We start from the raw sequence: 15750 nt of genomic DNA on the forward strand, positions 1-15750 counted from the left end.
ACAGCTCAGCATTCTTTCTGGATCTTATGAATTAACTGATGTTATTAATAAAATTTCATTTTCTGTTAGCCAGAATATTCCTCAGTTTTCTCATTTGTAAAAATGTGGGCATTGAACTAGATCAGAGTTAAAAATTTGTTTTGTTTTTAAGCAGCAAACACTTTTCAGTCTAAATCATACTTGAAATCCTGATACATAAAATAGATGAAAGTTGAGCTATCAAGTTGGAATTCAGATAAGATGTCGATGTGGCCTTTGGGGCACTTTGTAGGAACCTTCTAATGTTCTGAGGAATATTCTTTGAAAACTATTTAAGTTTCATTTCTAGTGTTTTGATCTGTGCTGAGGTATTCAGGACCTTTAACAACAGATGAAAAATATTTTGATACAAAGTGAAATCTTTGACTTTGGTGAAAGCTTCTCACAGTTCAGTTATTAACTTTCCCAAAGAGAAGGAATTTTTTTGTTGTCAGATGTCTTTCTGAATGAAGGTGGCTATGATATGTTATGAGAAGACCACTTAAACATAGGAGAAAAAGTGGCTGACAAGTTTTTTGCAAGCTTTAGTCAGTTCTAATGTTACGTGATACTGCATATATTTATGACTGTTTTCTTTATATGACCTAAAGCCATTGATAGCGAGAACTTTGTGTGGGAGTATTCGTAAGGAAATGTTATGTGAAGTGTTTTTGTTTTTTTATCCTATTAAAAGTTAAATAAAGTTTTTAAGTATTCACTCAGCGATTATTTCAGGATGAAGAGTGTGTACGCCTTGATAAAGAGAGATTGGCTGCTCGTTTGGAGGGTCACAAAGAAGGGATTGTACAAACTGAACAGATTAGGTAAGGATTTCTTTAGTAGAAAATATGCAAAATATATGTAAGTGTATATGCCAGTAAGTTCAAAAGAAGATGATACGTGGGCATGTTTTATGATAGGGGGATTGGAAGCTGTTGTGCTAATCATGCTTTCTGGAAAGCTTTCGCTTCTTTTTTATTTTAATTCTGTATTGGTTTTCCTTTTTAAAATCAATTCTATAATCCAAGCCTTTAATTTTATCATGTAATCTCTTGCTGATGTGTAGCAGAGATCAGCAGACTTTTTCTGTAGAGTACTTTTGGCTTTGCAGGTCTTACGGTCTCATGCAGATCAACTCTTCAACTCTACCATGATAGGAAAAGCAGCCACAGATAATACATAGTTGTACAGACATGGCTGGAGTTGGCCTTTTATTGAAGTATAATTGACATATAATAAACTGCAGGTATTTAAAGTATACAAGTTGATTATTTTTTATGCATATATACATTTGTAAAATCATCATTGTAATCAAGATAATGAACATAGCCATCATCCCTTAAATTTCCATGAACCATTGTTATCCCTTGTTCCTCCCAATCTTCATGTCTGCCTCTCCCTAGGCAACCAATGGTTTGTTATTATAGATTAGTTTGCTTTTTTAGAGTTACCTTTGAAAGGAGTTATACAGTTACACAGCATGGATTTTTGTTGTTCTAGTTTCTTTTATTTAGTATAATTATTTTGAGACATCCATGTTGTTGGGTGTGTCAATAGTTCATTCTTTTTTTATTGCTGGGTGGTACTATTCCATTGTTTAGATACACCACAGTTTGTCTAACCTGTCACTTACGGACATTTGGGTTATTACCCTATTTGGGCTATTATAACTAAAGCTGCTATGAACATTTGTGTACAAATTTTGGAATGGACATATATTTTCATTTCTCTTAAATACTGAGAAGTGGAATGGCTGGGTCCTATGATAGTATAGATTTAACTTTTTAAAGAAACTTCCAATTTTTTTTCAATATGTGGTTTTACCATTTTGCATTTTGGTTAGGAGTGCATGAGAGTTCTTGTTCCTCCACATCTTGCTAACACTTAGTATAGTCAGTATTTTTAATTTTCACCATTCTAATAGCTATCTCATTGTGGTTTATCTTGTGTTTCCCTAACAATTAATGATCTTGTGAACGTCTTTTCATGTACTTTGCTGTCCCATATTTTCTTTGGTGAAGGGCCTTTTCAAATCTTTGTCCCTTTTTATTGGATTTTCTTTTTACTGAGTTTCAAGAGTATGTTATATGTTTGAATACAAGTCCTTTTTCAGTTATATGTGTTGCAAATATTTCTCCCTGTTTTTTCTTTTTCTTTTTTTTTCTGAGGCTGAAATATTAGGGTTTTTTATAATTTAATGCAGAATGGTTGTTACAATGTGACATAAATGGTTAGCTCCTTGGGGTGGGGGCCTCGGTGTTCCACAAGAAGGCTGAACTGTGTCTGGCCTTTCCCAGGTCCTCAGTGGCTCGCCAAGCTGCAGTGCTCACCTAGGTCCTGAGCTCATGGGAGTTCCACGGCTCTTCTTCCAGCCACTTGCTGGCCTTGGGAGATGTCTATCTCCACCAGGTCCCTGGGCCCAGGAAATGGCAGTGAGGAACATGGAGTGAAGATTGAGGTTCTTAGCTTGCCTTGTGTCATCCTGACGTTTCTATCAACGTGTTCTAGTTTCTGTCTGTGAGGTTATTATAAAATTTCTCTGCCTTCCAACTCAGTGGTGATGATGAAAGTCATGTTAAGGACTTGGGACCTATGGACTCTGAAAAACCGTGCTGCCCTTAACGCCTTTCCACCAACTGTCTGAAGTTACTGGATCTTCTGGAACAGGAGGACCAGGGCAGTGGGCAGGTAGAGCTGCTGACTCTCAGTGACCTAGGCCAGTCACCACCTAAGCACTGTCACTATGGCTTGTTTTTATTTTTTTTATTTTTATTTATTTTTTAAATTCCTTTTTGTGGCTTGTTTTTACATTCTAACAGGGCCTTTCAAAAACCAGAAAATTTTAATTTGGTGGAAAATAGTTTATCTGTATTTTGTGGATTTTTCTTTTGGTATTATATTTAAGAAATATTTGCCTAAACAAGGTCAGTATGATTGCCTCCTTTTTTCTTTTAGAAGTTTTATAGTTTCAGATTTTACATTTAAGTTTGTGATTCAGTTTGAGTTAAATTTTTAGTATTTGGGGTATAAGGAAGGTGTGGAGCAAAAGCTTTTTTAATTTTTTAATGAACTAGGGATCAAAGTTCAACTCTGTGCATATGGATAACCAGTTTTTCCAGCATTATCAGTCGCCACAGAATTGTCTTTGCATCTTTGTAAAAAATCAGTATGTAGGTCTGTTTTTCTGGACCCATTCTGCTCTGCTGATTTATCTGTCTTTATTTCAGTACTGCACTGCTTAACTTTCTGTGCTTTTATAATGTCTTGAAAGTAGGTAGATTTATTAGCCCCTGAACTTTTAAATTTTTTATTTTTTAAACTTGTAATTTTTTAACTTTTTACTTTAGAAACTTGCATACAGCTTAAAATTTTCCATTTTATACAACTCCAAATTTCCCATTTTAAGGAAAATTTAAAAATCATTATAAACATGATTGTGCAACAATGAAAATTTTTACTGTGTAGAGAAAGAGAGAAATTATAAAGTCCTTTATGGTGCTGTTATTTCATTGGTAAAATTCTGCAAAAAATAGCTCACATTTCCAAATTTAGAATTCTAAAGATTATTGATGCAATAATTTTTATTAAAATATACCTAGAGTAATCTGAAAGTACGTCAGTTTTGCAATACAGCTGAGTGGAATTGTTGCAACTGAATGACGATCAAGCCAAAAATGAATGGCACTTTTTTTTTTTTTAATTTTTTATTTTTTTATTTTTTATTAACGGAAAGAAAGAAAAAAAAAAGAAACACAACATTTAGAAATCATACCGTTCTACATATGCACTCAGCAATTCTTAACATCGTCACATAGATGCATGATCATCGTTTCTTAGTACATTTGCATCGGTTTAGAGGAACTAGCAACACAACAGAAAAAGATATAAAATGTTAATATAGAGAAGAGAAATAAAAGTAGTAATAATTGTAAAAAACAACAACAAAAAAACCCTATAGCTCAGATGCAGCTTCATTCAGTGTTTTAACATGATTACTTTACACTTAGGTATTATTGTGCTGTCCATTTTTGAGTTTTTGTATCTAGTCCTGTTGCACAGTCTGTATCCCTTCCACTCCAATTACCCTTTATCTTACCCTGTTGCTAACTCCTGCTGGACTCTGTTACCAATGACATATTTCAAGTTTATTCTCGAATGTCCGTTCACATCAGTGGGACCATACAGTGCTTGTCCTTTAGTTTTTGGCTGGACTCACTCAGCATAATATTCTCTAGGTCCATCCATGTTATTACATGCTTCATAAGTTTATCTTGTCTTAAAGCTGCATAATATTCCATCGTATGTATATACCACAGTTTGTTTAGCCATTCTTCTGTTGATGGACATTTTGGCTGTTTCCATCTCTTTGCAATTGTAAACAACGCTGCTATAAACATCGGTGTGCAAATGTCCGTCTGTGTCTTTGCCCTCAAGTCCTTTGAGTAGATACCTAGCAATGGTATTGCTGGGTCGTATGGCAATTCTATATTCAGCTTTTTGAGGAACCGCCAAACTGCCTTCCACAGTGGTTGCACCATTTGACATTCCCACCAACAGTGGATAAGTGTGCCTCTTTCTCCGCATCCTCTCCAACACTTGTCATTTTTTGTTTTGTTGATAATGGCCATTCTGGTGGGTGTGAGATGATATCTCATTGTGGTTTTGATTTGCATTTCTCTAATGGCCAGGGACATTGAGCATTTCATCATGTGCCTCTTGGCCATCCGTATTTCCTCTTCTGGTAGGTGTCTGTTCAAGTCTTTTTCCCATTTTGTAATTGGGTTGGCTGTCTTTTTGTTGTTGAGTTGAACAATCTCTATATATTCTGGATACTAGACCTTTATCTGATATGTCATTTCCAAATATTATCTCCCATTGTGTAGGCTGTCTTTCTACTTTCTTGATGAAGTTCTTTGATGCACAAAAGTGTTTAATTTTGAGGAGCTCCCATTTATTTCTTTCTTTCTTCACTGCTCTTGCTTTAGGTTTAAGGTCCATAAAACCGCCTCCAGTTGTAAGATCCATAAGATATCTCCCTACATTTTCCTCTAACTGTTTTATGGTCTTGACCTAATGTTTAGATCTTTGACCCATTTTGAGTTAACTTTTGTATAAGGTGTGAGATGCGGGTCTTCTTTCATTCTTACATATGGATATCCAGTTCTCTAGGCACCATTTATTGAAGAGACTGTTCTGTCCCAGGTGAGTTGGCTTGACTGCCTTATCAAAGATCAAATGTCCATAGATGAGAGGGTCTATATCTGAGCACTCTATTCAATTCCATTGGTCGATATATCTATCTTTATGCCAATACCATGCTGTTTTGACCACTGTGGCTTCATAATATGCCTTAAAGTCCGGCATCGCGAGACCTCCAGCTTCGTTTTTTTCCCTCAAGATGTTTTTAGCAATTCGGGGCACCCTGCCCTTCCAGATAAATTTGCTTATTGGTTTTTCTATTTCTGAAAAATAAGTTGTTGGGATTTTGATTGGTATTACATTGAATCTGTAGATCAGTTTAGGTAGGATTGACATCTTAATTATATTTAGTCTTCCAATCCATGAACACGGTATGGCCTTCCATCTATTTAGGTCTTCTGTGATTTCTTTTAGCAGTTTTTTGTAGTTTTCTTTATATAGGTTTTTTGTCTCTTTGGTTAAATTTATTCCTAGGTATTTTATTCTTTTAGTTGCAATTGTAAATGGGATTTGTTTCTTGATTTCCCCCTCAGCTTGTTCATTACTAGTGTATAGAAAAGCTACAGATTTTTGAATGTTGATCTTGTAGCCTGCTACTTTGCTGTACTCATTTATTAGCTCTAGTAGTTTTGTTGTGGATTTTCCCGGATTTTCGACGTATAGTATCATATCGTCTGCAAACAGTGATAGTTTTACTTCTTCCTTTCCAATTTTGATGCCTTGTATTTCTTTTTCTTGTCTAATTGCTTTGGCTAGAACTTCTAACACAATGTTGAATAATAGTGGTGACAGTGGACATCCTTGTCTTGTTCCTGATCTTAGGGGGAAAGTTTTCAATTTTTCCCCATTGAGGATGATATTAGCTGTGGGTTTTTCATATATTCCCTCTATCATTTTAAGGAATTTCCCTTGTATTCCTATCTTTTGAAGTGTTTTCAACAGGAAAGGATGTTGAATCTTGTCAAATGCCTTCTCTGCATCAATTGAGATGATCATGTGATTTTTCTGCTTTGATTTGTTGATGTGGTGTATTACATTAATTGATTTTCTTATGTTGAACCATCCTTGCATACCTGGGATGAATCCTACTTGTTCATGATGTATAATTCTTTTAATGTGTTGTTGGATACGATTTGCTAGAATTTTATTGAGGATTTTTGCCTCTATATTCATTAGAGAGATTGGTCTGTAGTTTTCTTTTTTTGTAATATCTTTGCCTGGTTTTGGTATGAGGGTGATGTTGGCTTCATAGAATGAATTAGGTAGTTTTCCCTCCACTTCGATTATTTTGAAGAGTTTGAGGAGAGTTGGTACTAATTCCTTCGGGAATGTTTGATAGAATTCACATGTGAAGCCGTCTGGTCCTGGACTTTTCTTTTTAGGGAGCTTTTGAATGACTAATTCAATCTCTTTAGTTGTGATTGGTTTGTTGAGGTCATCTATTTCTTCTTGAGTCAAAGTTGGTTGTTCATGTCTTTCTAGGAACCTGTCCATTTCATCTAAATTGTTGTATTTATTAGCGTAAAGTTGTTCATAGTATCCTGTTATTACCTCCTTTATTTCTGTGAGGTCAGTAGTTATGTCTCCTCTTCCATTTCTGATCTTATTTATTTGCATCCTCTCTGTTCTTCTTTTTGTCAATCTTGCTAAGGGCCCATCAATCTTATTGATTTTCTCATAGAACCAACTTCTGGTCTTATTGATTTTCTCTATTGTTTTCAGTTTCATTTATTTCTGCTCTAATCTTTGTTATTTCTTTCCTTTTGCTTGCTTTGGGATTAGTTTGCTGTTCTTTCTCCAGTTCTTCCAAGTGGACAGTTAATTCCTGCATTTTTGCCTTTTCTTCTTTTCTGATATAGGCATTTAGGGCAATAAATTTCCCTCTTAGCACTGCCTTTGCTGCGTCCCATAAGTTTTGCTTCTTGTTTTTTTTTTTTTTTACATGGGCAGGCACCGGGAATCGAACCCGGGTCCTCGGGCATGGCAGGCGAGCACTCTTACCTGCTGAGCCACCGTGGCCTGCCCGCGTCCCATAAGTTTTGAATATGTTGTGTTTTCATTTTCATTCGCCTCGAGGTATTTCCTAATTTCTCTAGCAATTTCTTCTTTGACCCAGTCGTCTAAGGAGTGTGTTAGGAGTGTGTTGTTGAGCCTGCATGTATTTGTGAATTTTCTGGCACTCCGCCTATTATTGATTTCCAACTTCATTCCTTTATGATCTGAGAAAGTGTTGTGTATGATTTCAATCTTTTTAAATTTGTTAAGACTTGCTTTGTGACCCAGCATATGGTCTATCTTTGAGAATGATCCATGAGCACTTGAGAAAAAGGTGTATCCTGCTGTTGTGGGATGTAATCTCCTATAAATGTCTGTTAAGTCTAGCTCATTTATAGTAATATTCAGATTCTCTATTTCTTTATTGATCCTCTGTCTAGATGTTCTGTCCATTGATGAGAGTGGTGAATTGAAGTCACCAACTATTATGGTATATGAGTCTATTTCCCTTTTCAGTGTTTCCAGTGTATTCCTCACGTATTTTAGGGCATTCTGGTTCGGTGTGTAAATATTTATGATTGTTATGTCTTCTTGTTTAATTGTTCCTCTTATTACTATATAGTGTCCTTCTTTGTCTGTTTTAACTGTTTTACATTTGAAGTCTAATTTGTTGGATATTAGTATAGCCACTCCTGCTCTTTTCTGGTTGTTATTTGCATGAAATATCTTTTCCCAACCTTTCACTTTCAACCTATGTTTATCTTTGGGTCTAAGATGTGTTTCCTGTAGACAGCATATAGAAGGATCCTGTTCTTTAATCCATTTCTGCCAATCTATGTCTTTTGATTGGGAAATTCAGTCCATTGACATTTAGTGTTATTACTGTTTGGATAATATTTTCCTCTACCATTTTGTCTTTTGTATTATATATATCATATCTGATTTTCCTTCTTTCTGCACTCTTCTCCATACCTCTCTCTTCTGTCTTTTCGGTTCTGACTCTAGTGCTCCCTTTAGTATTTCTTGCAGAGCTGGTCTCTTGGTCACAAATTCTCTCAGTGACTTTTTGTCTGAGAATGTTTTAATTTCTACCTCATTTTTGAAGGATAGTTTTGGTGGATATAGGAGTCTTGGTTGGCAGTTTTTCTCTTTTAGTAATTTAAATATATCATCCCACTGTCTTCTAGCTTCCATGGTTTCTGCTGAGAAATCTACACATAGTCTTATTGGGTTTCCCTTGTATGTGATGGATTGTTTTTCTCTTGCTGCTTTTAAGATCCTCTCTTTCTCTTTGACCTCTGACATTCTAACTAGTAAGTGTCTTGGAGAGCGCCTATTTGGGTCTGATCTCTTTGGGGTGCGCTGCACCTCTTGGATCTGTAATTTTAGGTCTTTCATAAGAGTTGGGAAATTTTCAGTGATAATTTCTTCCATTAGTTTTTCTCCTCCTTTTCCCTTCTCTTCTCCTTCTGGGACACCCACCACACGTATATTTGTGCGGTTCGTATTGTCCTTGAGTTCCCTGATACCCTGTTCAGATTTTTCCATTCTTTTCCCGATAGTTTCTGTTTCTTTTTGTAATTCAGATATTCCTTCCTCCAAATCACTAATTCTATCTTCTGTCTCTTTAAATCTATCATTGTAGGTATCAATTGTTTTTTTCCATCTTTTCTACTTTATCCTTCACTTCCATAAGTTCTGTGATTTGTTTTTTCAGTTTTTCTATTTCTTCTTTATGTTAACCCCATGTCCTCTTCATGTCCTCCCTCAATTTATCGATTTCATTTTTGAAGAGGTTTTCCATTTCTGTTCGTATATTCAGCATTAGTTGTCTCAGCTCTTGTATCTCATTTGAACTATTGGTTTCTTCCTTTGACTGGGCCATATTCTCAATCTTCTGAGCATGGACCGTTATCTTCTGTTGCTGGCATCTGGGCATTTAGTCAGATTTCCCTGGGTGTCGGACCCAACAAGGTTGTAAGATTTTCCTGTGAAATCTCAGGGTCCTGTTTTTCTTATCCTGCCCAGTAGGTGGCGCTCGTGGCACACATTTGTCTCACGTGTTTGGAATGGATCCCCCCTGGTCACCGATCTCCGCGGCCTGGGGATTTCTGATCCAATTCTCTCTGTTGGTTCAGGGGGCCATGCGTGGTGGGGGCGTCAGTCGCCGCGGCTTGAGGGGACCCTGTGGCTTGTCGCCGGCTGCAGCGGGCCCGGGGAATTCGCCACCAGACCAGGAATCCACCCGTGGGGGAGGGCCACCGCGGCTTGGATAGTCCTCTGATCCGAGACTCGTAGCCGTGGACTCGAAGCGGAGACTCGAAGCCGCCCGCAAAAGAGGTGCGCCGGCCGCCTCGGTTTGGGAAACTTGCCTCTCCGAGACTCTCAGCTGGCCGGGAAGGAGGGAGGGAGTAGCTCCGGCCGCCGCAGCTGCCGCTGCTCGGGAAATCGCGCGCCGCTCGGGGATCTCACCGCAGCCGAGTCTCGCAGTCAGACTAGCCAGTCCAGACTGGGGTACGCTGTGTGTCCATTCCCTGCTGTAGCCCCGGAAGCTGTTCTGCACTGTTTCAGTTCACCTAGTAGTTGCTTTGGAGGAGGAACTAAGACGCACGTACCTTACTAAGCCGCCATCTTGGCCCCGCCTTCTCTCAGCTCTTCTTCATTTGATTCTTGCCCTATATGCAGTACAGTTTTTGAAATTGCAGTTCTTGTGTTACTGTTTCATCTCCAAGAGGAAGCTTCCTTTCCTCTGTTCCTTTCCAGGAATCTTGATCTGTTCTGTTTATTTACTTATTGATTGATTTTACTTTTTTTTTTTAACCTACCCACATAAAGGATCTTTATTAGATGAACCTAAATTTAGAAAACAGTTTGGGTATTGAAACTGCTGTAAACTTTCAACCAACATTTCAACCTAGAGTCTACTGAGGTCCACCATGCTGTAGAATATCCTACTTCTGTGATTTTGAGATAAGGTGATATATTTGTAGGAGCTAGTGGTTGTAGGAGCCGGCAGTTGTCAAACTTGACCGACAGCGCATCCACAGACCAGGGACTTGCCCATTTTGCTTCCCAGAATAAAAGCTGACTTGCTTTTCTATTTTCGCTGGGTAGTATATTCCAGCTTGCAGTAGTATGGTCTCTCTCTTTCTCTGTGGTGTGCAGGGGAGAGTGCCACCAGAGGCTGTGTTTGTGAAGGCACATAGATGTTATTTTTTTTTCTTTATTGTTTTTTCTGAAAGTACTGAAGGAATAAAGATGGTGAAAAAAACTTAGGATAAGAGAATCACTTAAACTTTGGAGCACGGCACTGCTCCTGCCTGAGAACATCAGTGGTGCTGTTGATAGCATCTTCATTTATGAAATGATTCAGTATGTTGCTCACCTCCGTCAGAATGGGATGTGCATTTCCCAGAGAATGAGAGGCAATGATTACTTTCAAATGCAAAGGCAGAAATTCAAAGTTCTCTGCTTTTCGTATGAACAGGGTTTAATAACTTCAGAAACCTAGACAAGTGTAGGGTAAGGACCAACAAGGCTGTAGCCATTTGATATTTTGGAAGTGGCAAATGTACTCCAATGCAGTGGACACAGATGACTGAGGGAAGGAAACTAGAGGGGCGTCAGGGCGTTGTGAGAACTGGCCTTGGCCTCTCACTGTCCATGTTAGTTGCACATCAGGAAGTGTCAGGTCCCGGGTGTCAGTGGCACAGAATAAAACCAAGTTGGGACCCTCATACCTGAAGGGTGAGCATATCCCTGAGTGCTATGTGAAGACTGACTACAATGAGGACAACTGAAGGGTCATATATACACAGACTTAACCCCCTATTTTAGGTATCAGGTAGCTTGGTCAAGCTGAGGCACAGAGGAACTGTGTAACTTAAAAAGATTTTCAGATTCTGCCTCCAAAACAGGGATCACAAGTTCTGAAAGCAGGGTTTGTTTGCAAAATCCAGAATCTTGGACAGATGAGGTCAGATCCATACTCCCCAGGGCAAAATGTGGTGATGATAAGGGACACTGTGGTAGCAGTTGGGAGTTAAGTCAAAAGACAGACATACTGCTGTAATGAATTTTCCCAGAAGCAGAATATAGGTGAGAAAAGTCTGTGGGATTTAGACTAGGATATCTGACAGTGTGTTCAAGTAGAGGATGAGATGTATAGTTTAAATAATTCCTGCGCTGGGGCGGGCCAAAGTATCTCAGCAGGCCGAGTTCTCACCTGCCATGCAGGAGACCTGGGTTCGATTCCCAGTGCCTGCCTATGCAAAAATAAATAATTCCTGCACTGTTGCATCGGTGACTGCACTTTTATACTGAATGTCAGGAATGTGGTTGAAGAGAAAACTAAGACACCCATTAAGTAGCAGACCTCTTATATAAGAGAATGAGGCAGAATAAAATATTTATATATTGTTTTCTTTTTTTTTGTCCTTTTGCTGACAATTTGATAATTTTTCTTAATAGCGAAATGTAATTTCAACAAACCTATTTCTGTATTATTCATGAAACTCCGTTTTGGTTCTGACACCTGCCCTTTCATACCAGTTATTCAGTACTGTTATTCAACTCAGGCAGTACTAAACTAGGAGGAGTGTTTGCCATTTTAAATTCTCAAACCCACAATTTTGAAGCTTTATCCTCAGTAGAGAAAATTACACTATTAATATATGCTGTCATAGTTATTCTTCAAATAACTCTTAATTAAATAGTCTCCAAATAACTCTTAATTCTCTTAAATTCAGTTATCAAAATACTCAAAAGTTTTTCCATGTAAACCACATTCGTGTCATTTTTCTCCAATATGATGTCTCTGATGCTGAATGAGATTTGCAGTCTGGTTGAAGGCTTTCACACATTTATTATATTAATAGGGGTTTCTCGCCTGTGTGAATCCTGATGTTGAGTGAGGTGTGTGCTTCATGTAAAAGCTTTCCCACAGATTTTACATTTGTAAGTTTTTTCTCTAGTATAAATTCTCTTATGTTGGGTGTAGGCCAAATGGTCACTAAAGGTGTTCTCACATATACATGTAATACATGTGTAATAGGATTTTTTCTCAGTTTGAATTCTCCTTTGTTGGGTAGGGGTTGATTAGTCCCTAAAGGCTTTCCCACACAAACCACAACTGTAAAGTTTCTCTCCAGTATGAATTTTATGACGTTGAGCAAAGGACAAATATTCCCTGAAAACTTTCCCACGTTCGTAACATTTATGAGGTTTCTCTCCAGTATAAATTCTCTGATGTTCAGTAAGGGAAGAGTTCACTCTGAAGGCCTTTCCACTTTCATTCATTACATTCAAAAGGTTTCTCTCCAGTGTGAGTTCTCTGATGCCGAAATAAATTTGTACTTTGATTGAAAGCTTTCCATCATTCATTGCATTTATACGGATTGTTTTCACTATGAATATTCTGTTGTTTGGTAAGATGTGACTTGCAGACAAAGGCTTTTTCACGTATATTTAAAAAGTTTCTCACCAATATTTATTCTATGATGGTGGGCGATGTGTATGCTTCATATAAAAACTTTTCCATATAAGTTACATTTGAAAAGTTTTTCTGCAGTATGAATTTTCTGATAAATAAGTGAGGTGCTCACTGAGAAGCCTTACCACATTCCTTGCATTCATAAGTTTCTTACCATTATGAATTCTGTGGTAATGGATAAGGTGAAAGACTTTCCCACATTCTCTACATTCATATAGTTTCTCTTTAGCATGAGTTTTCAGATTTTTGCATCAAGTTTTGCAGTATGAATTTTCTGATGTTTATTAAGGATTGAACTCTTAGAGAAGACTTTTCCATACTCATTGTACACAGGCTTTTTTGCTAGCTTTAACTTTCTGACTCTGAATAAAAGATGAGCTTGTGGTGCAGCACTTCCCATATTCATCGCACTCCTGATCTCTCACCCCAGATATGGTTTACTGGTGAGTGACAACTACTTGCTGCAAATACATCTCCTCCTTGCTGCTATTCTAACAGGCTGTCACATTTCCAGTAACTGTTGAACCTTTCCTTTACCTTCCACTCATCTGGTTCTTCTTCAGGAATATCTGCCTTGTGAGTGAATATCTTATTCACAGAAATAGTCATCTAGTCAAGACAGGAGCCTCCTGAGGCATCCTATAGTATCCATTCTTCCCCTTTTCCCAACCGGGAAACCATATTTAGTCTGGGTCCTAAGAGTCCTAGAGTGACCAGGTAGCTGTAGTTCTCCAGCATCACATCCTTGTACGGGCCTCCTGTGCAGGGTTCAGTTGCCCCCATTTGTTCTAGGTGAAGAGTATGGCTACATCCTTAAATATCACTGATTCCTGTACCATGGTTGGCAGGCGCCTGAGGGCCATTCCTTCTTCTAAGAGCCCTCTTAGGGAAGGGCAAAGCAGGGAAGGAGACAGGTTTGGATCTTTGTGGCAGCTGGGGTCTCTTGGGCTGGGAACTCCTGCATACTACTGGGTTGCCCTTGGAGGAGCCTCTCAGCCCACAGAGAGATGGTGATAGCCACATCACAGGGCAGATACATTGAGCCTAGGGCCTGGCTCAGGAGTCTGAACTGTGCTTGCATGTTGCACCTGTTCTGTTTTTGTGTACAATTTTCTCTGCAGCTCCTATGATTTGTTTTAATTCTCTCACTCAGTGTCTGTTTTCCTTATACTTTTCAGTTTTAGGACCTGTACTGTCTTAGAGCAGTACTTTAAACCCCTTGCTCTTTTTTTTTTCCTCTGTAAGACTTTTGTGTCTCTGTTTTTTCTCAGTTAGGTATCCTGCCCAAGGAAGCCAGGTGGGGTCACTTCAGAAAGGTGGGTCACATCAGAGAAGTCCATTTTACCTTCAGGTGGTCTACCTGACCAAAACCGAATTGACTGAGGGCATAACAATTCTTATAAGCCTTTCTATTGCAGTCTTTTTTTTTTTTTTTGCCCCTAGGGGTCCTTTTGCATTCATTACTCTTCAGCAATTTGTGTTCTGTCCTGGGTCTCTGTGAACTTAGGACCCTGTACTTGGTTACACATGGAGTTCTAACTAACTTCTGTGAATCGCTCTACAGTTTCTGTACACGGTGATGGGAGGGACCTGGGTGGCCCTGCCTCTGTCCTGCACAGACCAAGTGAGGTGCAGAAAACAGGAACCAACTGGTGGTCTGTTAGAAAGAACACCATACTTGAAAGAGAATAAGTACTCACCCGATTGTGGAGAAGAGAATAATTTATTCATGGTCTTGTAAGAACGGGAGCATACCTGAAAAATGGTGGTCGGCATGCTGAGCAACTAAAAGCCATGATATTTATCTAACCCGCAGTTCCTTCCCCTGTTTCTCCACTGATTGGATACTCCAGAGTTTACAGCCTATCCCAATAATCTAACTAATTTGAATTTCCTGCTGAAGGTTCCCCCTTTGTTTATGTTTACGTTTTTAATGACGCTGGCCATTAAGGATTTGGCACCAGTTCTAAGCTTGCATCAGAGGCCCTCCCCTTTCCCTGCCTCCCATCATCTTTTGTGAAAGCTAAACTCCTTTGATTCTTATAGATCCAGGACAGAATTCTACCGGAGATTCTTCTGTTTCTTTGATTCAGCATTTGTGGAGTCCTTCTTCAGTCTCTGCTGTCCTCCAGAGATCTAGCAAGAGGGATTTGTTCTGTTATTCGTTAAAGCTCTGGGGAGGCATTTTCAGGGGATGTCTTATGTCACCATGTTGATGATATCATTCTCTGATTTTGTTTCATTTGTTTTGAAGCTCTCTTATTAGATGTAAATGTTTAATATTATTGTATCCTCTTGATGAATTTTATTACATGTAAATGTTTAATATTTTTGTATCTACTTGATGAATTGACCTTTTAAAATGTAAAGATATGTAGAATGTCCCTATCCCTGGCAGTAGTCTTTGCTAAAAAATATTTTTCTCTTATTAACTGAGATACTCCTAACACTTTTGACTTGTGTTGGTGTATTGTATATCTTTTCCATCCTTCTACTTTTAACCTAAGTGTCCTTATACTTTTAAGTGCATTTTTGTTTAGACCATTTACATTTAATGTGATTATTGATTATAGTTAATTTAAACCCATCATTTTACTGTAGTGTTCTATTTGTCTCTTCTCCTTTTCTGACTTCCTGTGGATTAAATGAATATTTGTTTTAATTCCATTTTATTTTCTCTATTGGCTCATTAGCAGAACTCTTTGTTTTGTTATTTTAGTGTTTGTTTTAGATTTTATAATATGCATGCTATATTATTACAGTCTTCCTTCAAGGGTAGACCACCACTTCACATGAAGGATAGGAACCTTATAGTAGCATGCTTCTATTTCTTTCCTCCTGGCCTTTGTGATACTATTGTCATTAATTTTTACTTGTGAAGACCTCAGCCTCTTCATAAAGACACATATTTTTTAAATAAGAATAACCTTGTTAAAAAAAAAGAAGATAAATGGCTGTTTAAAATAATTCTTATTTAAGCAGTCATTTATCTTCTTTTTTTTTTTTTTGCATGGGCAGGCACCGGGAATCAAACCTGGGACTCTGGT

At 38.1% G+C, this 15750-nt stretch overlaps 1 protein-coding gene and 1 pseudogene across 2 annotated transcripts in view; one reads left to right on the forward strand and one right to left on the reverse strand.

Moving 5' to 3' along the window:
• The window catches only part of CDC73 (cell division cycle 73), a 200979-nt gene that overhangs the window by 16362 nt on the left and 168867 nt on the right, over positions 1-15750 (forward strand). For both annotated transcript variants that reach the window (XM_077157292.1, XM_077157291.1), the window contains exon 6: positions 754-842. In XM_077157292.1, coding sequence (XP_077013407.1) covers positions 754-842 — 89 coding nt within the window. The remainder of the gene's footprint in view (positions 1-753; positions 843-15750) is intronic.
• Positions 12005-13566, reverse strand: LOC143680789 (uncharacterized; annotated as a pseudogene).

This window comes from Tamandua tetradactyla, chromosome 4 (genome assembly GCF_023851605.1).
Source record: "Tamandua tetradactyla isolate mTamTet1 chromosome 4, mTamTet1.pri, whole genome shotgun sequence".
NCBI classification, from domain to species: Eukaryota; Metazoa; Chordata; class Mammalia; order Pilosa; family Myrmecophagidae; genus Tamandua; species Tamandua tetradactyla.